Consider the following 24,423-nt stretch of genomic DNA (forward strand, 5'->3'; position numbering starts at 1 on the left):
GGTTATACTTGGTAATGTCTTCTGTGCTCTTACCCCTAACAGGGGAATCCTAACAGAAAATCCTTCCGTCTCTGTGAGATGTTTGTTTAAAAAAGTTATTCTGAATTCATATGTGCCTCAAACCACTTAATACACTGAGTCTTATAGTGAAGTCCTACAAACTTCTTAGAAGGCAAAGCTGTGTTCTCCTAAACTGCATGGGTTGACACTACAAAGGCTGTTGTGACCCAGCTCGCTCAGCAAGGGGCATCTCCTCTAGGAGGGACCAAACACTGTCAGCTATAGTTGTCTTGCATGTGTTATACGTCAGAGGCCCAATGACAGATGTGATGTGCATAGCAGACAAAGGATCACCTTACTATCACCAGACACAATCAACATGACCACAGAAACTCAGGGGCTATGCTTTTCCTGCCATCAAAGAAGCTTCTCAGACCAGCAAATGGGTCAACGTGCTATTCACTGTTGCCACTAAATTTGCCAGGTTACTTCATCTAGTCTGTATGAGTGTTTAGTGGTAAGTGGCAATTGTTATTGCTGCTGACACTCTCACAGAAGGAAAAGATCACAATATACACCCTTGAAAAGGTTAAGGGACTCCTATTGCCACTCAGGCATTTCTGGCCAGTTTGGCAAGGACAGCAGGGATGATTTTGTCTGCCTAAAAGCCAGGTATTAACCGTGCCTGAAAAAGTTCGTATCTGAAGAGCTTAACAAATAAAACACCAGGCTGCAACATGGAATTTCTATTGTCGTGGAAGTATCATGCAGACTTCTTGGCTGGCTTAATGATCCAGATTAGTAGATATGGAAAATATGCAGGAGGATATTTGAACTCAGTAAATCCCCCCTACCAGAGAGGTCACTGGGCAATGCTTTATCAGAGCTGTTCCTGCCCAGGAAGGCAGTGCCCTGAGATCATTACTTCTCCCAGAATCAGACTCCAGCTGTAGAAGCTGCAAAAATTGCCCTGCCACTTAACTGTTTTATAGCTCTTATTTCCCTTTAAATCTATGGGAGAAAAACCCTCCTAGGATGCAACCCATCCCTTTGTAGGTACATGCATACAAAAATGGAAAGACAATCTAAATTAAACAACGTGCAGCTTGGCATGCCTGGGAGTGGACCTCTGCACTGCAGAACATGGACAAGACAAAACCCCACCCTGGGAAGTAACTTTGTCACTTGAAGAACACTCAGCACACACCAGGGATGCAGGAAGTCCGTGCGGAGCCAGGGCTTCTCAGGCTCCCTAGCTGAGATGCAAGGAGTGCAGGATGAGAGCAGGGGTTCATAGTTAGCAAGTGTTTAACTTTGGCAACTGCAAGACAAGCTTTCCCTGGGAAGCATTTCTAAAGGTGTAAGTTTCACTTCCTATAACCACAGGCATGTGTACATAATTTTCTTTTGGAGAAATAATAACATGTAGTGGTTATACAGTGAGATAAAGTGATATAGTGAAACAAATGGGTATAATGGACAACTAGATTTTGTAATATGTTAAATTCATTGCCATTACTTGCTGTAATGATTGACAGTTTTTCTCTGTCTTCACTATGGACTAACTTTAGGACGAGGTTACTTTTTATTCACTGTTTTATATCTTTGATGTAATATTTGTACTTTTGCTGACACACAGATTTCCATGTCAATAAAAAATATGACAGTACAAACCAAATGTGTTTGCTTCTTTTTTTTTAACCCATCCCATGTATTTAATGCTATTGGATATATCTAATAAAACTGTATATATAAGATATGTACAATGAGATTCTTCTTTGGTTTGTATCATTGAGCTGGTAAGAGGCTCTGAAACTCGTAGAAAATGAGAAGTATCCTCCTTTCTTCATTTGCTGGAAGCACAACATCTTGGGAAAGTCAGCATTAGAAGAAAAGGTTATTGCAGAGCCTAACAGAAGATTGAAATGCAGATGTCCAGCTACAGTTGAGGTTGGGATTTTTGACACCAGTTTGAAAGGTGGGTAAGTATATTGTCAATCATAGCAAACCACAGAATATATAAAAAGAGGGTAACACACTGTCAGCTGGGTTTCTTGGCAATGACTGTTAATTTATAGCAATTTAAAATGGATGATCATATTTATTTTACTTTCTTATGAATGATTGTAGCTTTAATATTGCACTTGGAATCCTGTATTTCTAATGTGCATGCTGCTTTCAAGGAGAGGGCAGTCCATACCCAGGATCAATTGCTTTCCATTACACTCTTAATCCAAGGAATGTAAGTGGAAACTCGAATGTAAACACCGGGTTTCATGGGTTGGGCACAGCCAAGGCCCCAAGAGGTGACTCCATGTTGGACAAATTTATCTTGGTCCAGACAGACTAGAGGTCCTCCACTGTCCCCCTAAACAGAGAAAGAACAGAATAATTCCTTCATGGACAGACCCATGTGCTAGAGTGGCCTTCTTACAGGAGCCACAGGAACAGAAGGATTTCTCACATGTAAGGGCTGCACAAGTTATAAGAAAACATTGGAACTCTAGCTTAGAGAAGAGTTCTCTGTGCATGTTGTTGTACACTTTTCTAAAGTTCTCTCTTCCTCCTACCCAGATATTACATTTAGTTTTGAAGAAAGGAGGTTTGGTGAGAAGGAATCTGATTGCCGTTAGTAACTTAAACTGCACTTCCTCCCTCAGTCTCTTCTCTGAGGTGTTCACAGCTTCCTCCTGTTACTAGATGCTCGAAGACCAATTGAATGCATGCCTTCAAGCCATGGCCTGTTTGCCCCAGTGGCCTGTTTGCCTGTCACAGTGCTTGTGCATAGGGTAGCTGTGCTGTGTTGGCAATGGCATTGACCTGTGGGCTGGGGAAGGCAGTCTGCTGTTTTCACACTTCTTTACAGAGTGATCTCTAGCTTTTCAGGCAGGAAAGTTTCCATCTTGATTCAGTATATTAAGCTTTTCTAAGCCCTTTCATGTATTCAAAGAAAACGAAGAACCTAATTTCAAAACCTAGACTTCGGAAGAAAGCCTTCATACCACATTTCTGAGATGAGCTATTGCCAACCATATTCTTCCTTTCCAGCAAAAGGCAAGTCCAGCATTTGAATGCACTCACAACCAACTCTGATGCTCACAGACTTTCTTACCTGGCAGCTATCTGTGCCACCATGAATATTGCCAGCACAGAGCTCGTGTTTTTTGACTCTACCATTCAAAAATTCAGGGCGGTTGCATATTTTATTCTCGATTACAGGGAAGCCAGTTTCCTTTAAGTAGCCATCACCACCAGTTCCTTTGCAAATAAAAACAAAACCAAAACACAATAAATGACAAAGTTAAAGGAACATCTACACAAAAAAAACATCAAGATATGGATAAGCAGTAAAATAAGCATAGTGTTTATACATTATGCATATACTTTCTATCCATAGTATGATGATACAGCAAAATTAGTAAGTATTATCAGTATTATGGTACTTGTCACCCTCTACCACCCATCAAAATCTATGCTGCACTGATTGACCTTCCTGCTCCCACAGTACCTCCATATGGATCCAGTACCCACTGATATTTGTGGAAGTCCCTACCAAGCTGTTTTATTTCTATGTATCTGAGTTTACTTCTGTGTGTAAGAAGGGAGATTTGAAGTAAACAGTTGGGCAGAAGCAAGGAGGCAGAGAAGGTAGTGATGCTCTTATCAACCAAGACAGAGTGGAAGGTTTGAAAACGGACATTATGTTTATATTTGTGTGAGATGCAAACCAGGCTGATCGAGAGAAAAAAATCATCCCAGATAATGAGCAAACTCACCTGCATGTGATCAGAAGGTTAAGAAGTCTAGAAGAATTTCTAGACTAAATCCAGAAAAACTTTCGTGCTGACTTTGTAAAAGTCTACTTTGAGGAAAAGCAGAGTGGACTGAGAGATAAGAGTTAACAGATCCTTAGGTCTGATTCTCCTCCTTTAATATTGTTTAGGGTCTAAGTTTACATGGCTCTGAACGATTTAGGAGAATCTGCACCAAAGGAAGACAGTGGAAAGAATGGCAGTACCTGATGAATTAGGTATGCATGCAAGCTTGTGTGGGGTGGTTTGGGTACAAGTATATATCAACCTCCAAACACAGAGCTTTCAGATGCATTAATGCTGTCTCACCTTTTGTATCCCCCCAGCCTGTCACATAGCACTCCTCTCTTCCTCCTAACACAGCATTTTCTTTTGGCAAACAAACTGGGATTACATGATCATTAATGGTTGCTGGGCTGAAAGAAACAAAGAAAGAGACTCATACAGAACTATCATTAGCATAGCTATCCTTGATACCGCCTTCAAGTTTCCAAAAAGATTTTATATATGGTCAGCCTTTTTATTTTGAAATCCTGAGCTTCATAGAATCATAGAATGGTTTGGGTTGGAAAGGACCTTAAGATCATGTAGTTCCAACCCCCTTGCCATGGTCAGGGAAACCTCATGCTAGACCATGTCGCCCAAGCCTCTGTCCAACCTGGCCTTGAACAGTGCCAGGGATGGAGCATTTACCAGATAAGGTTTTTAACCTGATGTGCAAAACTGCTTTTGTTTTAGGCTCTAATCCCTCAGATTGTGACCCATGAAAGGAAAAGATCTGAAATGGAGAACCATTAGAGGCTTGTGATACTAAAACTACTGACATAAATGACAGAGAATGCTTTGACTTTGGCCAGTGCATAGCCATAAAACTTAATTACAAAATTACTTAGGTGTATAAATTAGTGATATTTGACACATAGGTATCAGCTTGCTCTGTCTGCATCCAGTCTGACTATTTATTAATCACTTTTAAACTGGACATTTAGCACACAGCAGAACCCAACTCAGTCTGACTTGACTTTGTATGCAGCTGAGGCTAGTCTCAATTAACAAGCCACATTAATTGTCCTGACCCTGCATCTGTTTTGGACCAACATTGCAGCCACAGAAATCAAAGCATAAGCACTATATGTTCACATCTGCTTGCAGCTGTATGGACATATTTCTTTTGATTGTACATTGCCTTGGCAAGATTTTCAGATGAATGGAAACAAATGCAATAAGGGCATCCTGCGTATTGCATCAAATGTGCATACTGTTTTTCTGCACACTGGGAAGACCTGCTGGAAGAAGAAATGTCCCCACCACAGCATAGAAACAGTATGGAGTGATATAATGCTAATATGGCAGCTTTCAATCCTCATTACCTTATCAAGATAAAAACATGTAGAAACACAGCCTGAAAGCTCCGCTAGGCATTACCTTGTGCTATTTGGCTGCCACTGCCTCACTTCCCAGCGGCTGGCACCCACTGCCTTGCCAACCTTTGTCACTGTCCCTAGCCCTCCTCCTCTCCCAAGGCATCCCTTTCCCTTTCTGAGGCCCTGCAGCTGAATAACCTTGTTTTCTGCTGGAACTTCTGCAGAAAGGGAAAAAAGAGAGGGTCTTAAATCACTGATTGAACAGAGTGTGTACAGAAATATACATTTCCACGACACCAGCAACCACTATTTTATTCAACTTGTCCCATCAGAATGAAAGGACACTTCAGGTGAAAGGGTACCTGCTCAGTTTTAGCAGAGCAATGTCTGCCCTGTGTGGCTCCTTGAACAATTTCTCAACATCTTTTTTTTGTACTGATGACTCCAATGCTCTTTCTCTGTGTAATCCAAGGTATACTTTATATGCAGATGGCCTTGAGGACCTATTGGAAATGATTGCATATGGTGAGCTGACAAACACACACCCAGGACATAATACGTTATTTGGCACCTTGTTCTGTCAAAGCCAGAAAAATAAAACCAGTTTTGGCACAAACCTAATTTCTTAATCCGTATTATGACACCTGAAATAAAGTTGCCAGAAGTTATCATTATCTCTCTGTTTCTTCAGACAAAACTGCTTTAATGAATGATGACTGGACTTGGCTCAGTTCTCGACTGCTGTAAGCTGGCTTGAGAGTCAGGTCAGATTACTTTTGGGTCCATTTTGTTTCTCCTTTGATTTTCTACCTGGTGCAAGAAAATGCTGGTGCAGGCTATAACAGATACTTACTTTTCTAAGCAGTGAGCAGCAGTAAGAACCCACTGAGGGTCTATCAGAGTTCCCCCACAGAAATGCAGGCCAAAACTGGAATAGAGCAAAACGGAATGAAAAAAAAGCATTGGCTTAAGGTGAGGAAGTTAATTCTACTGCAGATCATGAAGAAATCCTTCTAACATGTATGCTTGTACAAACTAAAGGCATTTTTTGTTCCACGTTTTCATTAAGAAACAGATTTGCTTGAAAAATGTTTAATACAGTGATGGTAGTGTTGTGTGGACATCTTTATAAGGCCTTGTATGAAAACACTTGGATCTTTCCTCTTAACTAGTATTTCTATTCCTGGAAAACACTATGTGCAGTGATGTATACCATTTTAGAGATTCTGACTTTTATCTAGCTGTGATCACAGTCAGAAAGCTCTGCAACTGGCCTCGATTCCTAGTTTTGCTCATAACTTCTCCAATAAGATTACATGGAAGGACTGATCAAGATTTGTACTAGCCATACTTCAAACTGTTGCTTCTACTCATAGGATACTGATTCCACCACAGAATATAGTGACAGATTTAAAATCATTCTGCCTTTTATTGAAATTAGCAGTTGTATAGATTCTATAGGCATTTATCACAAAATGGAGCAATTTTGATTGTCTAAATTACCTTCTTTAAGCACACATAATTCAGCCTTGAGCTAATTTTAAATTAATATAAAGTTTAAAATGCTGCAAACACATACTGTAACATCCTATGAGAGGCAAAGTTTCCTTGCACGTCGGGTTTAATGTAATGGGGAATGGCCATACCTTGTCCGGAGACTGATTTGCCAGGGCCAGGAGTGTGGGTGTGAAATACACCCAGCAACAATCCTTTGAGCACAGAGCTTTGGTCTGAGCTTGGATTTTCCACACTCATACTGGGCAGGAGCTACAGGATAAGGAAAAAAAAGAGCCACTATAAGAAACCTCGGTGGTTTTGTTACACATTCACTGTGAACTCAGAAAAACAGAAGGTGAACCTGTTATATTTGTCACTTCAGCTTTTGATTTTCTGCAGGCAATTATATACCATGCACCACCTATATTTTATTAGGTTACCTTCAGCTGGAACACTTCAAATGCCTGGCAATTTATTTTTTTTTCCACAAAACTTTCTTAGTGGTCAGCAAATTACACGTGGATAAATCTACAGTCAGGTAGCAAAAAAAGGGGAAAAAAAATGGAAGAGGAAGGAGAACCAAACAGAGAGAAAATAAAAATAAATTCTTCCAACTTCTTTAAATGGGCTCTTGCAGATACCAGCAATGCAAAAACTACGCTGGCAGCTGTTTTTAAACTAATCTTGGTGGTACAACTCATGAAATTCAACCACTGTCTCTGTAGAACAAAGTTTTGTCCATTCCAACCTCAGGATCTTTTGGTACTTCAGATGTCTCCAAGTTATTAAGACTGGGTAGCTCTTACTTAGCCATGGGAAACTGACTCCTGCCAACACAGAATTTAGAATTTGTTGTCAGCAAACGGAACTAACTAATGAAAATGAAGGCAAAAGCCATGTTTTCTCTGTTATTTAGCTGAACATCTGAACAAAACAAACAAAAAAAAGCATTCTAAAAGAAATGGGGATCTTCAAATTGAATACAATAACCATAGCAAAATGTCTTTGTTTAACCTTAAGAGCCCCAGACCAATGCTTTCAATGTAGTAGTATTTTTACAGTTACAGTATATGCATATTATAAAACATCTTTCTTTTTCTTGTTCACTCCATTTTGGGGTTTTGATCAGAGCACTTTTTCTGCTGAGAGAATAGAGCTCCAAGAAAAATCACCTCTTTTTGAGTGGGAACTACTCTCTTCCCTGTGTATCTTTTGCTGTTGATGGACATGAAAGGACTTTGAACCAAAATGTTGCAAAATGCAACATCATTTGTTGCACCACCTCATTCACAGTACTAAACGGCTTGATTACTAGTAACAAAGACAAGGGCATTTTGTCAAATATTTTGGTCCAACTGCACTTTCCAGACATCTGATACAGTACAGTATCAGAGGAGGGGAAATCTGTTTTACATCCAGGACAGAACCAGAGCTACATGAGCAAGGGTCTCAAAAGTTTTGCTTGGATAAGAACATTCCTTGTTCAGCCACACACAGAGTTATGACAGGCGACCAGGCAGGAGCAGGGGAAATCTCCACGAGAACAGCCTTATTCTGAAACATCACAAAACCCCTATCAGCTTCACTGAGCTCCAGGTACACGTGGGGTTTGGGGCTTCCAAGGAATAAGCACCATTCTTAAAGACTTTAGACACAGATTTTGAGCATCACTTCCCTCCAGCCTTAATTTCCAATCTAAAGCTATTGCTTCCATCAGTCTTTCAGATTAATCACTGAATGTCCTCCAATTGTCATAAAAAGTTACAGAAAAGGGAGACACTAGTCTTTAAAGGAATAATTACGGCACTTGGGAATGTCACAGTACTCCCAGGCTTTTCTTGGGTCTGTTGTGTAGCACCAAGGTCCATTTACATCTCCATCAGGATTCCTGCAATACTATAACAAAGAATAAAGACACCAACTATTAACCAGGGGACAAAAAAGCCTACTAATGTATGCTTTAAAATAAAATAAAATATTGAAAATATTTCTTTTTACTTCCTTTCTGATAAGTGATTTCCAATTCCTTTTGTGAAAATTTGTTTCATTTTTCTATTTGCTTTGTGAGTTTAGAAAAAGATAATAAAAAATGGAATTTTTTCAACTGTCTTCACGTAGAAAGCTTCACTAGTGCAAGCTTGGACCTCTGAGCACTCAAAAAATGGGAGATCTTGATCTAGGATGGGGTTTTTTAAGCACTAAACTGTCTACTCCTGCTTCCATTGCAGATAGTATGAGCAGTAGGGCCAGCCCTGAGATCTCAAACCCACTCTGGTTGCATGGGTATTGTGTAAGCTTCTCTTGCATAACTTTGTGATGCTTATGAGTCTCAGAGGGTGGGGTGCTTGGTTAGCTAAATCACTCTCTATGTCTTACTGGCCACATTGACTGATCTCTGCTCAGCACAGACACTTCACACAACTGCATGCTACCAGATATTTTTCTAGTTCCCTTCCCTACTCTGAAATATAACCCATGTCTTAGGAAAAAGAAGAAAATATTTGCTTCCCTTCCTAAGAGGTCCTGACAAATGTGAGAAGCAAAAAGTTGTGACAGGCAGTTTTCCGGAGGGAGTTTCCCCAGTTTGAGCTGGAATTCAATACAGGGTATGTGATAGCATCAGAGGATTGACTAAAGCAAACTTTAAAATCATTTACCTGCAGAAGAAATAGTTCAAGCTGGCAGCATCAGACAAGCCTTTCATATTACAGACCCACCTTGCCACAAACCTGGCAAGTATTGTATATGGCATGTTACAAGTCTAGAGAACTAGTGATGAGTATATGGGCTAGGACTAGGGAGATGAAGATTAGAGATAGTGATACAGGATGCGTCAGGTGCATGTATATCCTTGTATGATAGGCTGCAATGGAAACTGGAGGGCTGGAGGGGGAATTAGGAGAGGATGGGGGCTGCAATTCATCAGCTATATATCTCAAGGAACTTGCACTAGTAACCTGGTCTAGTGGAAGGTGTCCCTGCTCATGGCAGTGGGGTTGGAACTAGATGATCTTTAAGGTCCCTTCCAACCCAAACCATTCTATGATTCTGTGATTGAATCCGTTGCCATCTCACTCACTATTACTACTGAAACCTATGACCCCAAGTGCTCCTTCTGGCAGAGGCAGCAGAGATGCTGCCCATGGCCCAACTCCAGTTAGGACTAAGTAGTGAGTTGAAGCAAGTGCCATCTAAAGCCCCTTGGCTGTGGTGCAGAAATATTCAACAGAGCTGCTGGGCATCTGTGTATCCCACAGAAGTACAGACTGCTCATGTCAACAAGAATGATTGGGTTCTCGGGTTGAGCTAAAGAAATAAACTAATTTACAAAGACCTGGCATGAAATTCTTGCTGAGAGACCATGGAGAAGACAGGCAAAGCTCAATGACAGCAAGTATTAAATGAACACCTGCTTACATTTTTATCCAGGCCTGCTCCTGGATGAGTCATGGGAGTGAAATAGTCATGGCTATGAGGTTTCTGAGAACTCCACTCTTGACAAGTTCTGCCCCTTGCAGTTTTTGCCACTGTCCCACGATAATCTTTACCATCACCGTTAATGCAGTCTGTGAAGAAAACGGAAAAAGAAATGACTGTTAGCTGTGAGTTAATGGTCCACGTCCATATGCGGTGGTGAAGCAGAAATAAATGCGAAAAAATACTACTAGGTCTTACTATGTATACAAGGAAAGAAGGACAACATAGTGACAATGATGGCTAACAAACAATCACATTTTAATTTCTTTGTATTTTAAAGATTTTGTTCTGAAAGTCAGAAATCAAAGAAGCTTAGATTCAGTTGACCCCTCTGACTCCAGAAGTGAGGATCACAAAGACCATGCTCTCATAAAGTCTTTTCCTTATGGAAACTGACATCTATCCAAGGCCACATTTTACAGTAGGTAAAAAGCAGTAATACGTGTTTAGCCAGAATTATTAACCTTCTAACCTGAAGAACATGTCATAGCATAAAAATAAAAGTTGCAGATCTCTAACCTTCTACTGCATAACAAAGTTGCATCTGAAATGAATTAAAAAAGCCAGCTGTCCTCTGGTGGGAAATATGAATGCATGGCACAGGAAAAGACTTCTTTGGAATAGTTGCCAGCAAAGTGCCATCACCTCTGTATTTGCTGTCATTGCTAGTAGCCCTCCCACAGTAGTGTGGAGACTACTGGACATCTGTTTTCTTGTGTTTCCAATATTGCCAGATGTAGTAAATAAAAGACATATTAATCTAAAATCACCCTGCTATAAAATTCTACAAGAAAGTTCCAAAAATGAAGAGAGTGGATACAGTATTGTATTAAATTTTGTAATTATCCAGAGCTTCCTGTGTTTCATCCTCATTAAATTCTTGACGTCATTTCCATAAAAAACAGCTTGCTGGTTATGAGCATTTCTGGAGGAAGATGAAAGTATTCTCACCAGGATTTGGCTCCAGGGTTGTCTGAGGAGGTTTTGGTAAAGTCACTGATGCATGGTCATCACACTTCTTCAGATCGCAATACTCCCATCTCACCCTGGGGTCTGTGGTGTAGCACCACGGGCGGCTGTCAGCATCTGGGTTTCTGCAATAGTTCTGCCTCAGGTCCCTACAAATGTAAGCATATTATATTCCCATCCATGACACTGCTCTGAGAACCTGAAAGAACATTTTAGAAAGCAGGTATGCTACAGAGTCAGCACATATCATGTGTCACCTACAGTATGTGACAGAAATCCTTTTTTCAGCATAAAGTAATCAAGAAACATATGCAGAATATTTAAATATGCCAAGTACTTATTCACTGATTAATACTTACAGTAGAATACTGTTTACAAATGCAGATAAAGAAATGTATATATGTCTATTAAAGATGTAATTACTTTTACTTTTTCAAATACCTTCATAGAATCATAAAGTCAACAAGGTGGGAAAAGACCTTCAAGATCATCAAGTCCAACCCGTTACACCGGGACTACCAAGTCCACCACTACTAGGTTTTAAGAAGAAGCAGTTTTTTAAAATAAATAAGTAAGTAAATAAATAGTAAATATTAGGAACAAGAAAATAGCCTATCACTTCCTCAAAGCTCTAATGAACTGCAGAATTGAAAGCAAAGACCTGAACTCACGAATAAGCTCATGTATAGAACAGTTCGTTTCAGGATAAGGCAAAATTTCTGATAACTCTTAATTCCTTTTAAAAAAAGGCAGAAATACATAATTAATCTAAAGCATAACAGTGACAACTGTGATTTGCTTCAAGATGAGGTTAATAGAAAATATTTCCATATTAAGAAAAGGAAGAGATTATTTTTATTAACTATGTTTCCTTCCCAGCTTTAAAATCATTGTTATGAAAGATGGTGCAAATCAAAACAAGTTTATGAATACTCATCCAATGAAACACGTAAATGGGAAATACACATACGCATTTGGGAACTGCTCTGCTGTTTTATTGTGTCGGTGCGGTGACATTGAGCTCCAGGCTTGACATTTCTTTCCCGTGAGAGTGAAAGAAGCTGTGCCGCGGTAAGTCACACCATTGCCTTGATAGCATTCCTCAGTAATTTGAGCCTGCTCAGGCACATCAACAGCTGTAGTGAATAACAGAAACCAGTCCCTTGCATCTTAATACATTGATATTTATACATAAGCATAAGCATTTCTAACAGAAAACAACAACCCAGAATATTTCGCTAACAGCCACAGCACACTCTCTGTAACAGAATCCTTCTCAGACTGTAGATCAAAAGGAAGCTTTCCAAAAATGTTCATAAAAATTTAACGATGTGCTAGATTAAAAGCACTTGTACATCAATTTTACTGTCCTGCATGGGGGTTGATTTCAGCTAATGATCCAAATAGTTCACATATGGATTAAAACTTCTTCACAGTAGAGGAAAGTCTGTGGTTTTGCCGCAGATGCATGTGTGGAACAAGCCTGCCCTGTGTACAGAGAATTTTCTGTTGATTGTTTTTTATAGAGTCATGTTTCAGTGCTCTGAAATCATCTTGGGTTTTGCTTTGAATTCAGTTTTCAGGAGTTGGCATGTAATGCTAATTAACTTTTCCATGGAGCATATAAAAATTCATAAGTGGAGGGAACCACTACTTGGCAAAAGAAAAAGACCTCTGTTACTGCAGGTGTTTTTAGCTGGGTCAGTAGATGACTTAAAACCTTCTGCACTTACCCACCAGACTGAACATTCCATCCTGGGCGCCACACCAGGCTCAGGAGTTCAACTGATACATAGCAATACTGGGAGTGACAGCAATAATACAACCAAGCACCCAAGATTTTTACAAATAAACCATGATGACCCTTCACTTCCAGATGTCTCTTGTGGTTCTTACCAGGGGCCTCTGCCTCAGTCCCATCACAGCGGGGGATGGTGCAATATTCCCAGCGGGCAGTTCTGTTGGTGGTGTAACACCATGGCATCTTCTCACCATCTGGATTTCTACAGTAGTTTTCCTCTAGGTTCCTGAAACAGGAAACTCAGCTAAGAAAAGCTGCTCATGGCAACCTGGATTATGAACAACAGGAGAATGTACCTTGCTGTCTAGTTTACTGTTGTATTTACTGATGGGAAACTTCTGCTGTTATTTAGTGGTGCCATTTTCTAGGTGAATAATTGCAATGCACTAGTGTTTGGATGTGCTAAACCAGACACCTGCTAGATTGCTAGATGAATTAAGAGCTTGTATTTAATGTTTGAGGCCAGGAACAACTCAGCAGAAACATAGGGCGAAATAATCTAGCCCCAAGGGAATATCATAATTGTAACTTTCTTACTCCACATTGCTTCACTTGAGCAAAAATACAGTAAAAGGATGAACTGAAAAGGGAGAAAATCAAGCAGACCTTGAAAGCCAGAACTGGGGAGACACTACTACCAAGAATGAAGAAGTGAATAAAAAGAAACATGCAAAAAAATTGAAAAGATGGAATCCAACAGGTGACGGATGCTGATGCAACCAAAGAACTTTGCAATATAGCTGAAGAAAAATGAAGTCATTCTGTGCCTTGGTACTTCTCATGGACACTGAATAATGGAGAGGTTTCACTTACTTGCAGGGATAGTTTTCAGGAGTGCGAGCGTGCCTGTGAGGAGATTGAGAACTCCAGTGCTGACAGGTATTTCCTGATTCTGTAACAGATATTGTGCCTTGATAGTCTTCTCCTCTTCCTGATAGACACTGACGCCCTGGTGCAGGAACTGGTGGGGGTGTTGCTATTACAGAAAAAGAAGCTGAAATTAAGCAGTGCCTTCTAGATACAGTAAAAAACAAAAGCAAAACCAGTTTGTGCTTTGTAACTAAGTGGGCTTTTCAGCTTTAAATTTCAGAGACCAGAATGTTTGAAAAGCCCAAAAGGTAGGGAAAACACCTAACAATATCTGAAGTTTTCTTTCTTCCATTTTAACATCTTCATGAGCAATGAGACTGCCAGAAGATTATTTGCATATCCCCTTTTACAGCAGCCAGGATACAACACAACCAACACTGCTGCTTACAGCCCCATCAGAACAAAGCCTAAAGTGATCAAATGGTAATGCTGTGAAGAAAACTGGGGTAAAAGCGGCAGACCCATCAGTGAGAGGTACAGGTATAAGTGCAGATATAGAAGAGGTGTACTCTAACCAGTGAGAGTTAGCGACAGCAAGGATGAGGTCTAATGAGAAGCCCCAAGGAAAAGTATCACAGCAAGGACAGGTCTTCAGGAGAAAAGGAAATTGAAAAGGTAGAGAATTGAATTGGAAGAGCAAAACAAAAGCAAAAAGATTTTCAGGAAGAGTGAAAATGTTGGACATGAAAAGAGGAACATCAGAACCACTGAAATGACTGGTGATGGCAAAACACATCAAGGGAAATGTGCTCCAGTCAAATCCATTGGAAATTACTATAGCAGGCATGTCTACCCTCAAAAGAGTGATCAGAGGTTAACTTCAAGATTATTCATTCTCTTCTTTGAGATAGATGTCTGAAGTCTTTTATTCTTTCCATCATCTTTGGGGCCTCTTCTATTTGTTCTAGCTCCTTGCACCACCCTGAATGGAAGCTGTCTGGATGTCTTTGTGTCTAGAAGTCTAGAAGTCAGACTCACTGCAACGAGGAACGTTGCAATATTCCCAGCGTTTAGTTGGGCTGGTAGTGAAACACCAGGGCCGAGGTTCACCGTCAGGATTACGGCAATAGTTCATCTTCAGATCCTTCTCTGGAAAACTGAACAGGAAAAACAATTTTATAAAATGTCACTAACTGCTGTAACAATTATCCTGTCTGGGGCAGGGTGGTCTTCATGCCACCATTGACAATAAACAGCCCCTCACAGAGTCTGACTTACTTTTCTGGGAGGTATCCATGTGAGTGAGGTTGCTGAGAGTCCCAGCGCTGGCACTCAAGCCCAGACATTGTTGTTGCAACTACTCCGTGGTAGTTTTCTCCACTGCAGTGCATGCACTCTACTGTAGGAACAAGGCACAGTGAGCACAAGACAGACAGAAAGTCCTTGGGGAACTGGTGCATAAACACTCATCTCACATGAAGCTCTGAGTAGAGCACAGGGCTGAAGGACAGTCATTTTTTGGCAAAGTAAAAGCTTATTTTTCTTGGTAAGATGACTTCAACTAATTGATTATATTCATAGTATTTCGTTAAGAAAAACAAACCAATGCTATAGACTATACTTCTTAACAGAGCTAAATGAAAGTTATTAAACTATAATTGAAAATCTGTGCTTTACTGTTGTCATGTTTTACTGAGTTTTGCATTATCAACTGCCATTTAGTTCAATCCTAGATTAAGATATGTGAATACAGTCATATTACATGAAAAAAAAAAAGACTGTATTGCTGTTTTGGATCTTTTGATATCTCCTTTGTTGATGTTGAAAATGTCTTTGGAAAGTTTCAAGTTGAACTAAGATCAAGTTTGGAACAAATAATCAAAAATAAAAATATCTGAATGACTTTATATTCTTGAACACACCTTCCAAAAAGGGAAAGAAATCAGTATGTGCATCCTGACCTTCACACTCTGGGACGTTACAGTAATCAAATCTGGTAGCAGGATCTGTTGTGTAACACCAGGGTCCCTTTTCATCATTATCAGGATTTCTGCAGTAGTTTTCCTCCAGTCCTGCACTGGGATATTTTTCAGGTGTGTAACTGGAACAGAATTTAAATGGGATTAGAGAATAATAAAAGTGTCCCAATCATTCAGCTGAGGCCTCTAAAAATAAAATCTTTATCCGAGGACCATTCTGTAGATGGTGTTCACTAGATGTCTCATAATCACTACTGTGTGCCATTGCTGAAGGATTGATTAGTCATGCCATAGCTATAGATGTCAGGAAACATGTTGCCTCTAAGCCCAGTCATGTCTTTAAAACTTGCATTTACTCCACATATTCAGTTTCCAGTAATTTTTGCTCAGCTGAAGTACCATGTAGCATGTAGAGAAAAGTCTCCTCTAGGGCATGTTCCCTAGGAAGTACAATGAGAAACTACTTGCTGAAATATGAAAGTTGTCTGTAACCTGAATAATAACCTGTAGCCTTCTCAATAGGAGGTTACTGAATAAACCCTGTTGGGTGTTTTTCATTAAATACAAGAAACACTACCCTGACAATTGTCTGTAGATTCACTGACAAAGTGTTGTGCCTCTGACTCATCTGCAGCATGTTATACCTTTAGCCAAAAGAAGTTCTCGCCCTGGTGAAAAGTTCGTATTTCAGAATAGTGCTTCCCTGTCTAGTGTTTTGCTCATGTAAGGACCACAAAATTTAAATGTAACTGCCAAGACTGATGATGTCCCTATTGATCATTTGGCCCCTATTGCAGGTCTCTGAGTTACAACTCAGATCAGAGAATTATCTTATTCTAGGTAAGTGTAGAAAAATATTTTATAAGACTTTGAACACCAAACAAATTACTTATAAGATACATAAACATATATGAAAAGTCCTTACTTTGGTTTATGGGGGGCATTATCAGCCCACTTCTGGCATGGCACACCTTTCTGAGTTTTGGCTTCTGTTCCTCTGTAATCCACCCCTTTTCCCTCCTTGCATTCCAGAAGATAAACTGAAATGATATGTGTTTAATTAATCAGCATCATGGCATATCCATTACATTTTGACACATACAAAATACATTTTCATTCTAATATATTTAAATACATCTGGTCATATTTTGACTTTCTTATGAAGTCAAAAATAGACAGCATGTGACATTGTTTCATTAAATTTCATCACATGATAAATGAGATTTAATTAATTAATGATATTCTAAAGCAATGACTTTCTGCTGCACAAGATAAATGGAAGGTGTATATTATATATGCTTTTATATTCTTAGATTTTGGAGCTTAATAGTACCCTCATGAAAAAAAGAAAAAGTGAGAGAATTAGCAATGAAATCTTGTCTTTATATAAGCCAAGGGGAATTTTAATGCTGAATAAGCCTGGGGTTTATATCAGTTGCCTTATAAACATTAAATTGTTTTATATTATCAATAATTAAATTAAATGAGAACTGAAAGCTCAGTGTTGTTCTTTTTTTTCCCAGGAGGAGGGAGCAACCGCAACCCCATTGCAGCCTTAAAGATTTGCCTGGGAAGACTGAACAGTCACCTTTCCCAGCAAAGAGCTGGTAACTGCAAGGGGAGAGCAGGGTTGCAAGGGGCAGCTCTGCCAATGACCAGCAGAAGGAACTTGCATTTTGTCATGTTCCCTCAGAGCTTCTGTATCTGCAGTTTGGGGACAGCCATGTCCTCTGGCTTGGAAAGCTAAGCAGGAAACTCATTTAATATTTCTCTATGCACAGGATGTATTTCATCAGTCAATTCCTCCTTCCGAGCTGCAATGAAACAATCTGTCTTTTAGGTTGTGACCTGGCTTGTCTCAATGTCTTTAAGTAGTGTCCAAATCATACTTGTGGAGACAGTTTTGCATCTGTTTTTCTCAGCATCAAAGTCATATCAAAGCTAACATACAGGCAGAAGATTAACATGAATCTGCAGAAATAATACCATTTTACACAGATCTGTCTTGTCAAAATTTAAAAGAACTAACATTTGAGCCTGAAATAAGGTTGAGCTCTTCTATGTGCTGATAAGTAGTTTAGATCTGGATATATAGATGTACCCTTAGGCACATCTTTATTTCAATGTATATATAAGGGCAAGTTTACTCTAGAAAATTTAGCTGAAAGCCATCTGAATCTCCCAATTTTGCAGGAAATTAGCATTAAAAACTTCAATAACTGCACATTGAATCAGTCATGTTCTGACTCTTTTTGTTTGCATAAACTTCTGACCGTTTATATAACCATAAGGGTTTTATCTGTCTGACGACAAATAACTGACTTTGATCCCCAAACTCAACCCTTGTTGCTTGGGTTAACTATTTACAAACAGGTAAGTGGATAACAATTCACAAATGCTAGCTTTAGTTCTTATTACTGTTTTCTGTAAGTTAGAGAAGGTTAACTTTCTTTTTATACATACCAGAGAAAAAAAAAAAGGTATGAATTTTATACCAATTGCAATCTTTTCTTTGAACGCAATGATAAAGAGCAATTAGGTCTCATCAAGTAATTGCTTCAGCTGAAAAAAATAATGTTGGTTTCAGCAACAGTATTGCAAAAGCATCTGGGCATGTGAAAGGAATTTCCTTGAAGTATCAGGACAGCAGCAGCTGCTGGAGACAGTTATGTGATCTGACTAGGTAAAAGCTGCGTTTTGTAAGAATTGCTTAAAAGGATGTTATCATTCGAGGGGACAGAAAATTATTTGAGAGTCTCTGCAAATGAAGAGTTCTCCTCACTTTTACTGAGGATGTTCTGCTTTTCAAGAAACTGAAATCCATGCCTATGACTGAAAAAGGTTTAAAAGGGTGCTGAAACAAATCCTCTCTGGATATTGCAGAACTCCCAGCCAGGTTCTAACCTCAGCAAATCCAAGGCATATCTCAAAAATAAACCAGAATCAAATTTCAGCTCCTAATGACACTACTAAAGCAAAATCAGTAAGGATTATTTACACGTAAGTTATTTGTTAACTTTGATACTTGCCAATTGCTCCATTCAGTTTTCCTTCTACAACAGGAATTGCTAAGAAGATTTCTTAGCATTACTTAACCATAATTCAGGGATATTACCACCAGCTTCTGGATATAATAAAAATATCTTCTGTCCAAAACATTGAATTATCTAGCAGTTATATATATAAAAAATGCTGCTGGCTGAAGGCTTCAGAAAATATCAGGCTGCAAAGGGCCCTCAGCAGTCTTTGGTCCAAAACCCATAAAAAGCACAGCCAGCTTTTGAGATGGACAAGGCCACTCAGAGCTTTGTCCAGTCAATATCTGCAAGTGTGGAGGATCTACAGCCTGTCTGGGCAATGTAAGTGCTTACCCACCCTTCCAGTGTGAAAAATTATTTTCCTTATATCCACAATGTCTGAACAAAATCTCATTTGGATGCTCAGCTGCAAATTGAGCTAAAGCTATTGAACTACTACGTAAAATCTTGTAGGTGCTATACACATAACATTATCTTATCCTACAAGTCTTTGCAGATCAACAGAGGAGTAAGGATGCAGTTTTCTGATGCTCATGGGTCTACAGTCCAGTTGCTGTGATTCTTGAATTTTGGTTGGAACTGGCTTATTGAAATCACTGCATGATTTGCAGCAACTGAGAACCTGGTTCATTTTTCCTTTTCATGCACTTTTCTTTGTTGAAGGAGACCAACTTCTTGGTAGATAGTAGAGTTTCCAATTTCTGAATATTCTCAAATGCATTAATATTTTTTTAAAGTTACAATCAGCAAATAGTTAAAGGCAATGCTCACTAATCTTTTAACACAGGACAGTAGTAATTCTGTTCCAAGTTTACCCCATTATCTTACATCTTAGTAATCAGTAAGGAGATATTTTCTCCCATATGTATTACTAAAGTCAGAGAAATGAACACAATGAAACTTATATTACATCAAAAATTAAACACATTCCTTCTTCCCTGTATATAGCAAGAACTTAATGTTTTATTATGCAGTTCGGAAGTAGTCTTAAACCCCAATTTTTTGTCTGCATCTGCCGTAATATGATAGATTTTTTAAAGAGATGATGAAAAGATTGTTTAGTTGCCATTTCTTAGAGACAGACTTAGAAAGAATAGATCAAATACACTTCAATCAAATAATCTTCATCTATGACAAAAATTATGTGAAATAAAGCATGTACAACAGAATAAAAAAAACACCATGTCAATTAATCATACCTTAAAAATATAGATGAGGATAAAACTTCCACCAAGTTAGTTAACTGAAGAATACTACCATCATGTCCTACCCAAGTAAACTGAATTTTTTTTTAACAATGTAAATGACATTATTTGGTAGTTTCCATCAGTTTTCCTCAGGCAAAGGTCTGTCTCAGAAATCACTGCAGCACAAGTAGCTGCTCCTAGTACCCTCAGCAGAGATAGAGGAAATGCTTTAGGTTATTGGCTTGTTTAAAAGGAGTGAAGGAACCCTTAGGCATCTCCATTACTCCCAGCATCTTCTGTGTTCCCTGAGCAGCAGTTCTTTTCTGCCTGTGGATCCTAGAATGTAGGGAGCACTAAAGATGCTGCAGCACTAATCTGGTGCTCCAGATAGTACTGCTGCTACACTAGCAATGTGGCAAACCCCAGGCATTAGGTATGGGCTGACCTATCCACTTCATCTCACCCAGTGAAGGCTTAGTTCTCATAAAATAGGGTTATGTGAGTCCCACTGGAAGTAATATAAAAAAGTGAAACAGTATAAAGAAGTTAAATAATAATATAGTTCAGTGAAATAATATAAAAAAAGACATAGACATACTTCTTTTTTCATAAAGAACTGCATTTGTTCTTCTAAATAGCACTGCTGTTTTGGTGTTCTCAGCCAGGGTTAAACACTGTTGGTCTTTACTGGTGAACAAGAAGGCCCTGTTGAAATCAAGAGGAGAGAGCAATGAAGAAACAATAGCCAAATGTGTGCAGTATTTTCCTGAACACCTTTTTCTAGTACTCACTTATAATTTTAGTAAGCACTGCACTTCAGTGATGTTTAAGATTAAGTGTTTCACAAATCTCTGAGTGTTGAATCTTCCATTTTCAACAATGACTTTGACTTCATACCAAGCTTAGGCTGAAAGGGAGCTACATGAACAGATTATGAAAAGGGATAAAAAAAAGGAGGTTTACAATGTGTCAGAGACTCCAAAGAACATGCTGAAGAGGATATATGCACAAGGGACCTTCACCTTGTTTCAAAAAAGTGAATGGTCATTCAATGAATGAGACATTCTACAGTATTCAGCAATTACCAAGAAACAGTTAGAACACACAAGCCAGGACCTTATATTACTTTGTGGTAACTGTTCTGAGTCATCACACGTGAAGCAATGTAAGCACTTTGGAAAACACTGCCATTGTGTTTTCAGCAAGTACCTAGTCTGTGAGTCTGTGGAACAGGAGTGGATGGTATAATCTTTACAATAATAACTAAGGAAAACTCCTGACAGGCTAAGAAATTTCTACAGCTATCTTTTCCGAAGCAAATAAAAGGGCAATAGCAACATACCATTCAGTAGGTAGATCTGCACTGGGAAAGCAAATACTGACAAAGCACATTCTGCAGCCCCGCGACCTATGGTCATGGTCCCAGCGTGCCTGTTCTTCATACAACCTCTCCCCAAAGGAGAGGGATCACATCTGGACTTACTGCTGGCAGCCATGTCCATGAGTTGTTTGGGGAGAGCTGGTTGTCCTGGGTCAAAACTACATTGAGGACTGTTCTCCCCAGTCCAAGCCCAGTCCCCAGTAATATTACATTTACAAGTAGGAGTGTAGTTAACAAGTATAGTCCAACACACTGCTACAGTAGGATAACAAGTCTGAAGTACTGGTCTGAACTCATTGTTCCGAAGTACTAATGTGAAGGTGTTGCAATGAAGGCCTGGCCTTAAAGATCTGCCTAACGTTTACCTTTCTTCCCCCAGATCCTTCCTTGCCAGACAGCATCTGTCCTTTATTGATTGTAATAGGTCTCACGTAAGTAATTAGGGAGGCAAGGACAAAACACCCTGATGTTATTTCCAGTGATGGTAGTCTCAGACCTGAGGCAGAGGCTAAGGAATGATTCTGAGTCTGAATATGGCTCAAAAGGGAACAATAATCCTCTGCAAATTGTAAGTATATAACCTGAATATGCAGACCTGCCCTCTCTGCCTTCTTCCCCACCCTCCTGAGACAAGTATGACTGGAGGTCTGCCCTGCCCTCTTTTTGTGGTTTTCAGAGAAAGGGGTCAGATCAAAGAGAACACGTGGTCAAAGAGAATAGCCAGCAAACCCCTACCACCTTTCAGAATTACGCCTCTTTAAAATAACCATCGTTTTCCCTTTTGATTTAAAAGACAAAGTTACAAAACGTTTAAAAAGTCAGCACCAGGGTACCCCTGGTGGAGAACCAAGCGCTGGAAACAGCCCTGCAGACAGTCAATATGCTGAGTTCAAAAGGTATGCAGCAGAAGCAGTAGATCAAGAACTTATGACGATTACAAGAGAAAACCTCCCTGCCTTGTAGGTGAGGACTGCCTCCCACCGCAGTAATGGATGTATCTCCTCATTACTCCAGTTGTATATTGTACTGCTGAAGCCTTTGGCTCTGGTGCAGAAGCTTTAGGCTTAAAGTAATAGGTTCTCCTGTGGCAGGAGCCTGAACAAAGGCCTGTGGTACAGGCTGGAAGTAGGGTTTAGGATCATCAAGGTCTATATGTCTGTCTCTTTCTCAAAGTAAATAGAAGTTATGTAAGCTCAAATTCTAGCAAAATTCAGAATAATGGATGCATCAGCAAGATAATAGGTAATGCAACGAACATAAGGAAGCCATTATTGCTGTCCTAAATTTCCAAGCAATTAATTGTGAGTTTTTATTGTAAAAAGAGAACAAGAATCTTGATAAAAGCATTTTAAGTTGGTTTTCAGTGTGCCAAGCTGTGCACCAAGATATCACTATATTTTCCAATAAAAATTCAACATAATTTTCTTACGTTTTCTATTTCTACTGTCTTCATTCATATGTCCCAGGCATTCTGTTTCTATACATCTTTTGCTTTTCCAGCAAACCTCAGACACACATACTCCTAAGAAATCACTCAAAAGTTCAGTCTGACGATAAACAGGACAGACTGCTCCATCATCTGCAATGAAAGATATATATGGGGACTGGTGGAAATTACCTGCAAGTAAATTTAGTTTCAGTTTCACATTGTTCCGCACATTCTTCATTACTATTTGTCTTATAAATTTGTTTCCTTGGGTTAAGCAGCCAAGCTCCCTCTGTTTTCACGTAGCTGTCTAGTATGCTTCCTTGCACTAAAAGGAAAAAAGAAAGAAAGAGGTGAAAGTGTGAATGCTGATACAAATTATTACAAACTTTCACATTAAATTGTCATCTCATTGAGTAGTATCATTACTTAATTGCTGGAATAAGTGGGTTAATGTGACAAAATATGAGTAAATCTTGCCTTCCTAGTATGGTAAAGGGTAGCATCACTGAAAAACTGGTGTAAAGACACATCAGAGAAGTAGCTTGAAATATGTTTTGTGTCATTCTAAAAGTCATAATAAGTTGCACAGTCCTAGGATTTAAAGTGATGGGAACCAAGATGATGACCCAAGGAGAGAAAAAAGTGAAGTATTTCAGAAAGAAAACATTGCTTGCCCGTACTTTGCAGAAAGTGGATAAATAGGGCTTAAGAAGGATGTGAAACAATGATTGCCCATTGCTGATACCTACCCATATAGACTTGACTTCAGGTATATGAGTCATTCTGTAACTGCCTCTTTTTAAATGATCTTGCTTTTCTGAGAAATGAGGCACCCTCAATGACTGGGGTTATCACTGTGCTCATCTTCAGTTTATAGTTTTTGTAATAATTCTTTATTGAACTTCAGTTATAATCAAGGCAGCAGATGTTGCCCTTCATTGCAGTGAATTAACACAAGACATTAAACTGGTAAACAAATTCACTTAACAGCCTGTGGGCTACAACTGCATGTGAAATATGTAAAACACAAAAAAGTACAGCTATGTTTAGTGGCAAACTCCAAAAATGTTCAAGTAAAATCCTTCTTGTAAAGGACTTTGCTATTAGTAGTTTCTTTTTCCGTTACAGCTATGTAGTCTTTGAATGCTTAGCTATGGTTCACAGCACTGTGACTTTCATGACTTCCAGCTGCAGGGTCACAGAGTTGCATGAGTCCTGTGATTTTTACAGTTTCTTTTCCACATGAGCATATGACTTTCCTGACAAATATCTGGTTCTGGGAGTTACCTGTTCTGTGTGATTTCAACCCCAAACAGACAGCTGATCCATGGTCTTTGCCACACATCACAGTCCTGCTCTGTGCCCTGGTTTTGTGCCTAGCTTCACTCAATTGCTGAATAAAAAAGCATACAGGGTATGAACCAGACCCTGGCTTTCTCCAACATGTGTAACAGCCATGCTGAAGAGAAGGACTTATTCTTTCTTTATGGTTTTCTGATCCTCCTTTCTCAGTCATAGCCCAATGCCAGCAAGAGGGACAGAAGGCAGCCTTGTCCACTCAGACCCACATCCTGCAACTGAGGGGCTCTGCAGACATTACTGAAATGTCTTTCGGGTTGGGGAAGGCAACTACTCCTCCCTTTCCTGAGTAACACTATTTCACGACATGAAGCAGACGC

General features: G+C 39.4%; 1 protein-coding gene across 1 annotated transcript in view; it reads right to left on the reverse strand.

The window, feature by feature from the left end:
* Positions 1-1,787: 1,787 nt before the first annotated feature.
* Positions 1,788-24,423, reverse strand: part of PLG (plasminogen) — a 24,611-nt gene continuing 1,975 nt past the window's right edge. The window contains exons 2-19 of the mRNA XM_010018156.1: positions 22,934-23,069; positions 20,533-20,639; positions 16,635-16,749; positions 15,692-15,831; positions 15,009-15,129; positions 14,769-14,887; positions 13,734-13,896; positions 13,016-13,146; positions 12,090-12,255; positions 11,102-11,268; positions 10,091-10,239; positions 8,476-8,569; positions 6,823-6,943; positions 6,030-6,104; positions 5,539-5,679; positions 4,122-4,228; positions 3,113-3,258; positions 1,788-2,368 (exon numbers count right to left, since the gene is read on the reverse strand). Of these exons, the coding sequence (XP_010016458.1) occupies positions 2,207-2,368; positions 3,113-3,258; positions 4,122-4,228; positions 5,539-5,679; positions 6,030-6,104; positions 6,823-6,943; positions 8,476-8,569; positions 10,091-10,239; positions 11,102-11,268; positions 12,090-12,255; positions 13,016-13,146; positions 13,734-13,896; positions 14,769-14,887; positions 15,009-15,129; positions 15,692-15,831; positions 16,635-16,749; positions 20,533-20,639; positions 22,934-23,069 (2,360 nt within the window). The 3' untranslated portion in view covers positions 1,788-2,206. The remainder of the gene's footprint in view (positions 2,369-3,112; positions 3,259-4,121; positions 4,229-5,538; positions 5,680-6,029; positions 6,105-6,822; positions 6,944-8,475; positions 8,570-10,090; positions 10,240-11,101; positions 11,269-12,089; positions 12,256-13,015; positions 13,147-13,733; positions 13,897-14,768; positions 14,888-15,008; positions 15,130-15,691; positions 15,832-16,634; positions 16,750-20,532; positions 20,640-22,933; positions 23,070-24,423) is intronic.

This window comes from Nestor notabilis, unplaced genomic scaffold (assembly GCF_000696875.1).
Source record: "Nestor notabilis isolate BGI_N333 unplaced genomic scaffold, ASM69687v1 scaffold10727, whole genome shotgun sequence".
NCBI classification, from domain to species: domain Eukaryota; kingdom Metazoa; phylum Chordata; class Aves; order Psittaciformes; family Psittacidae; genus Nestor; species Nestor notabilis.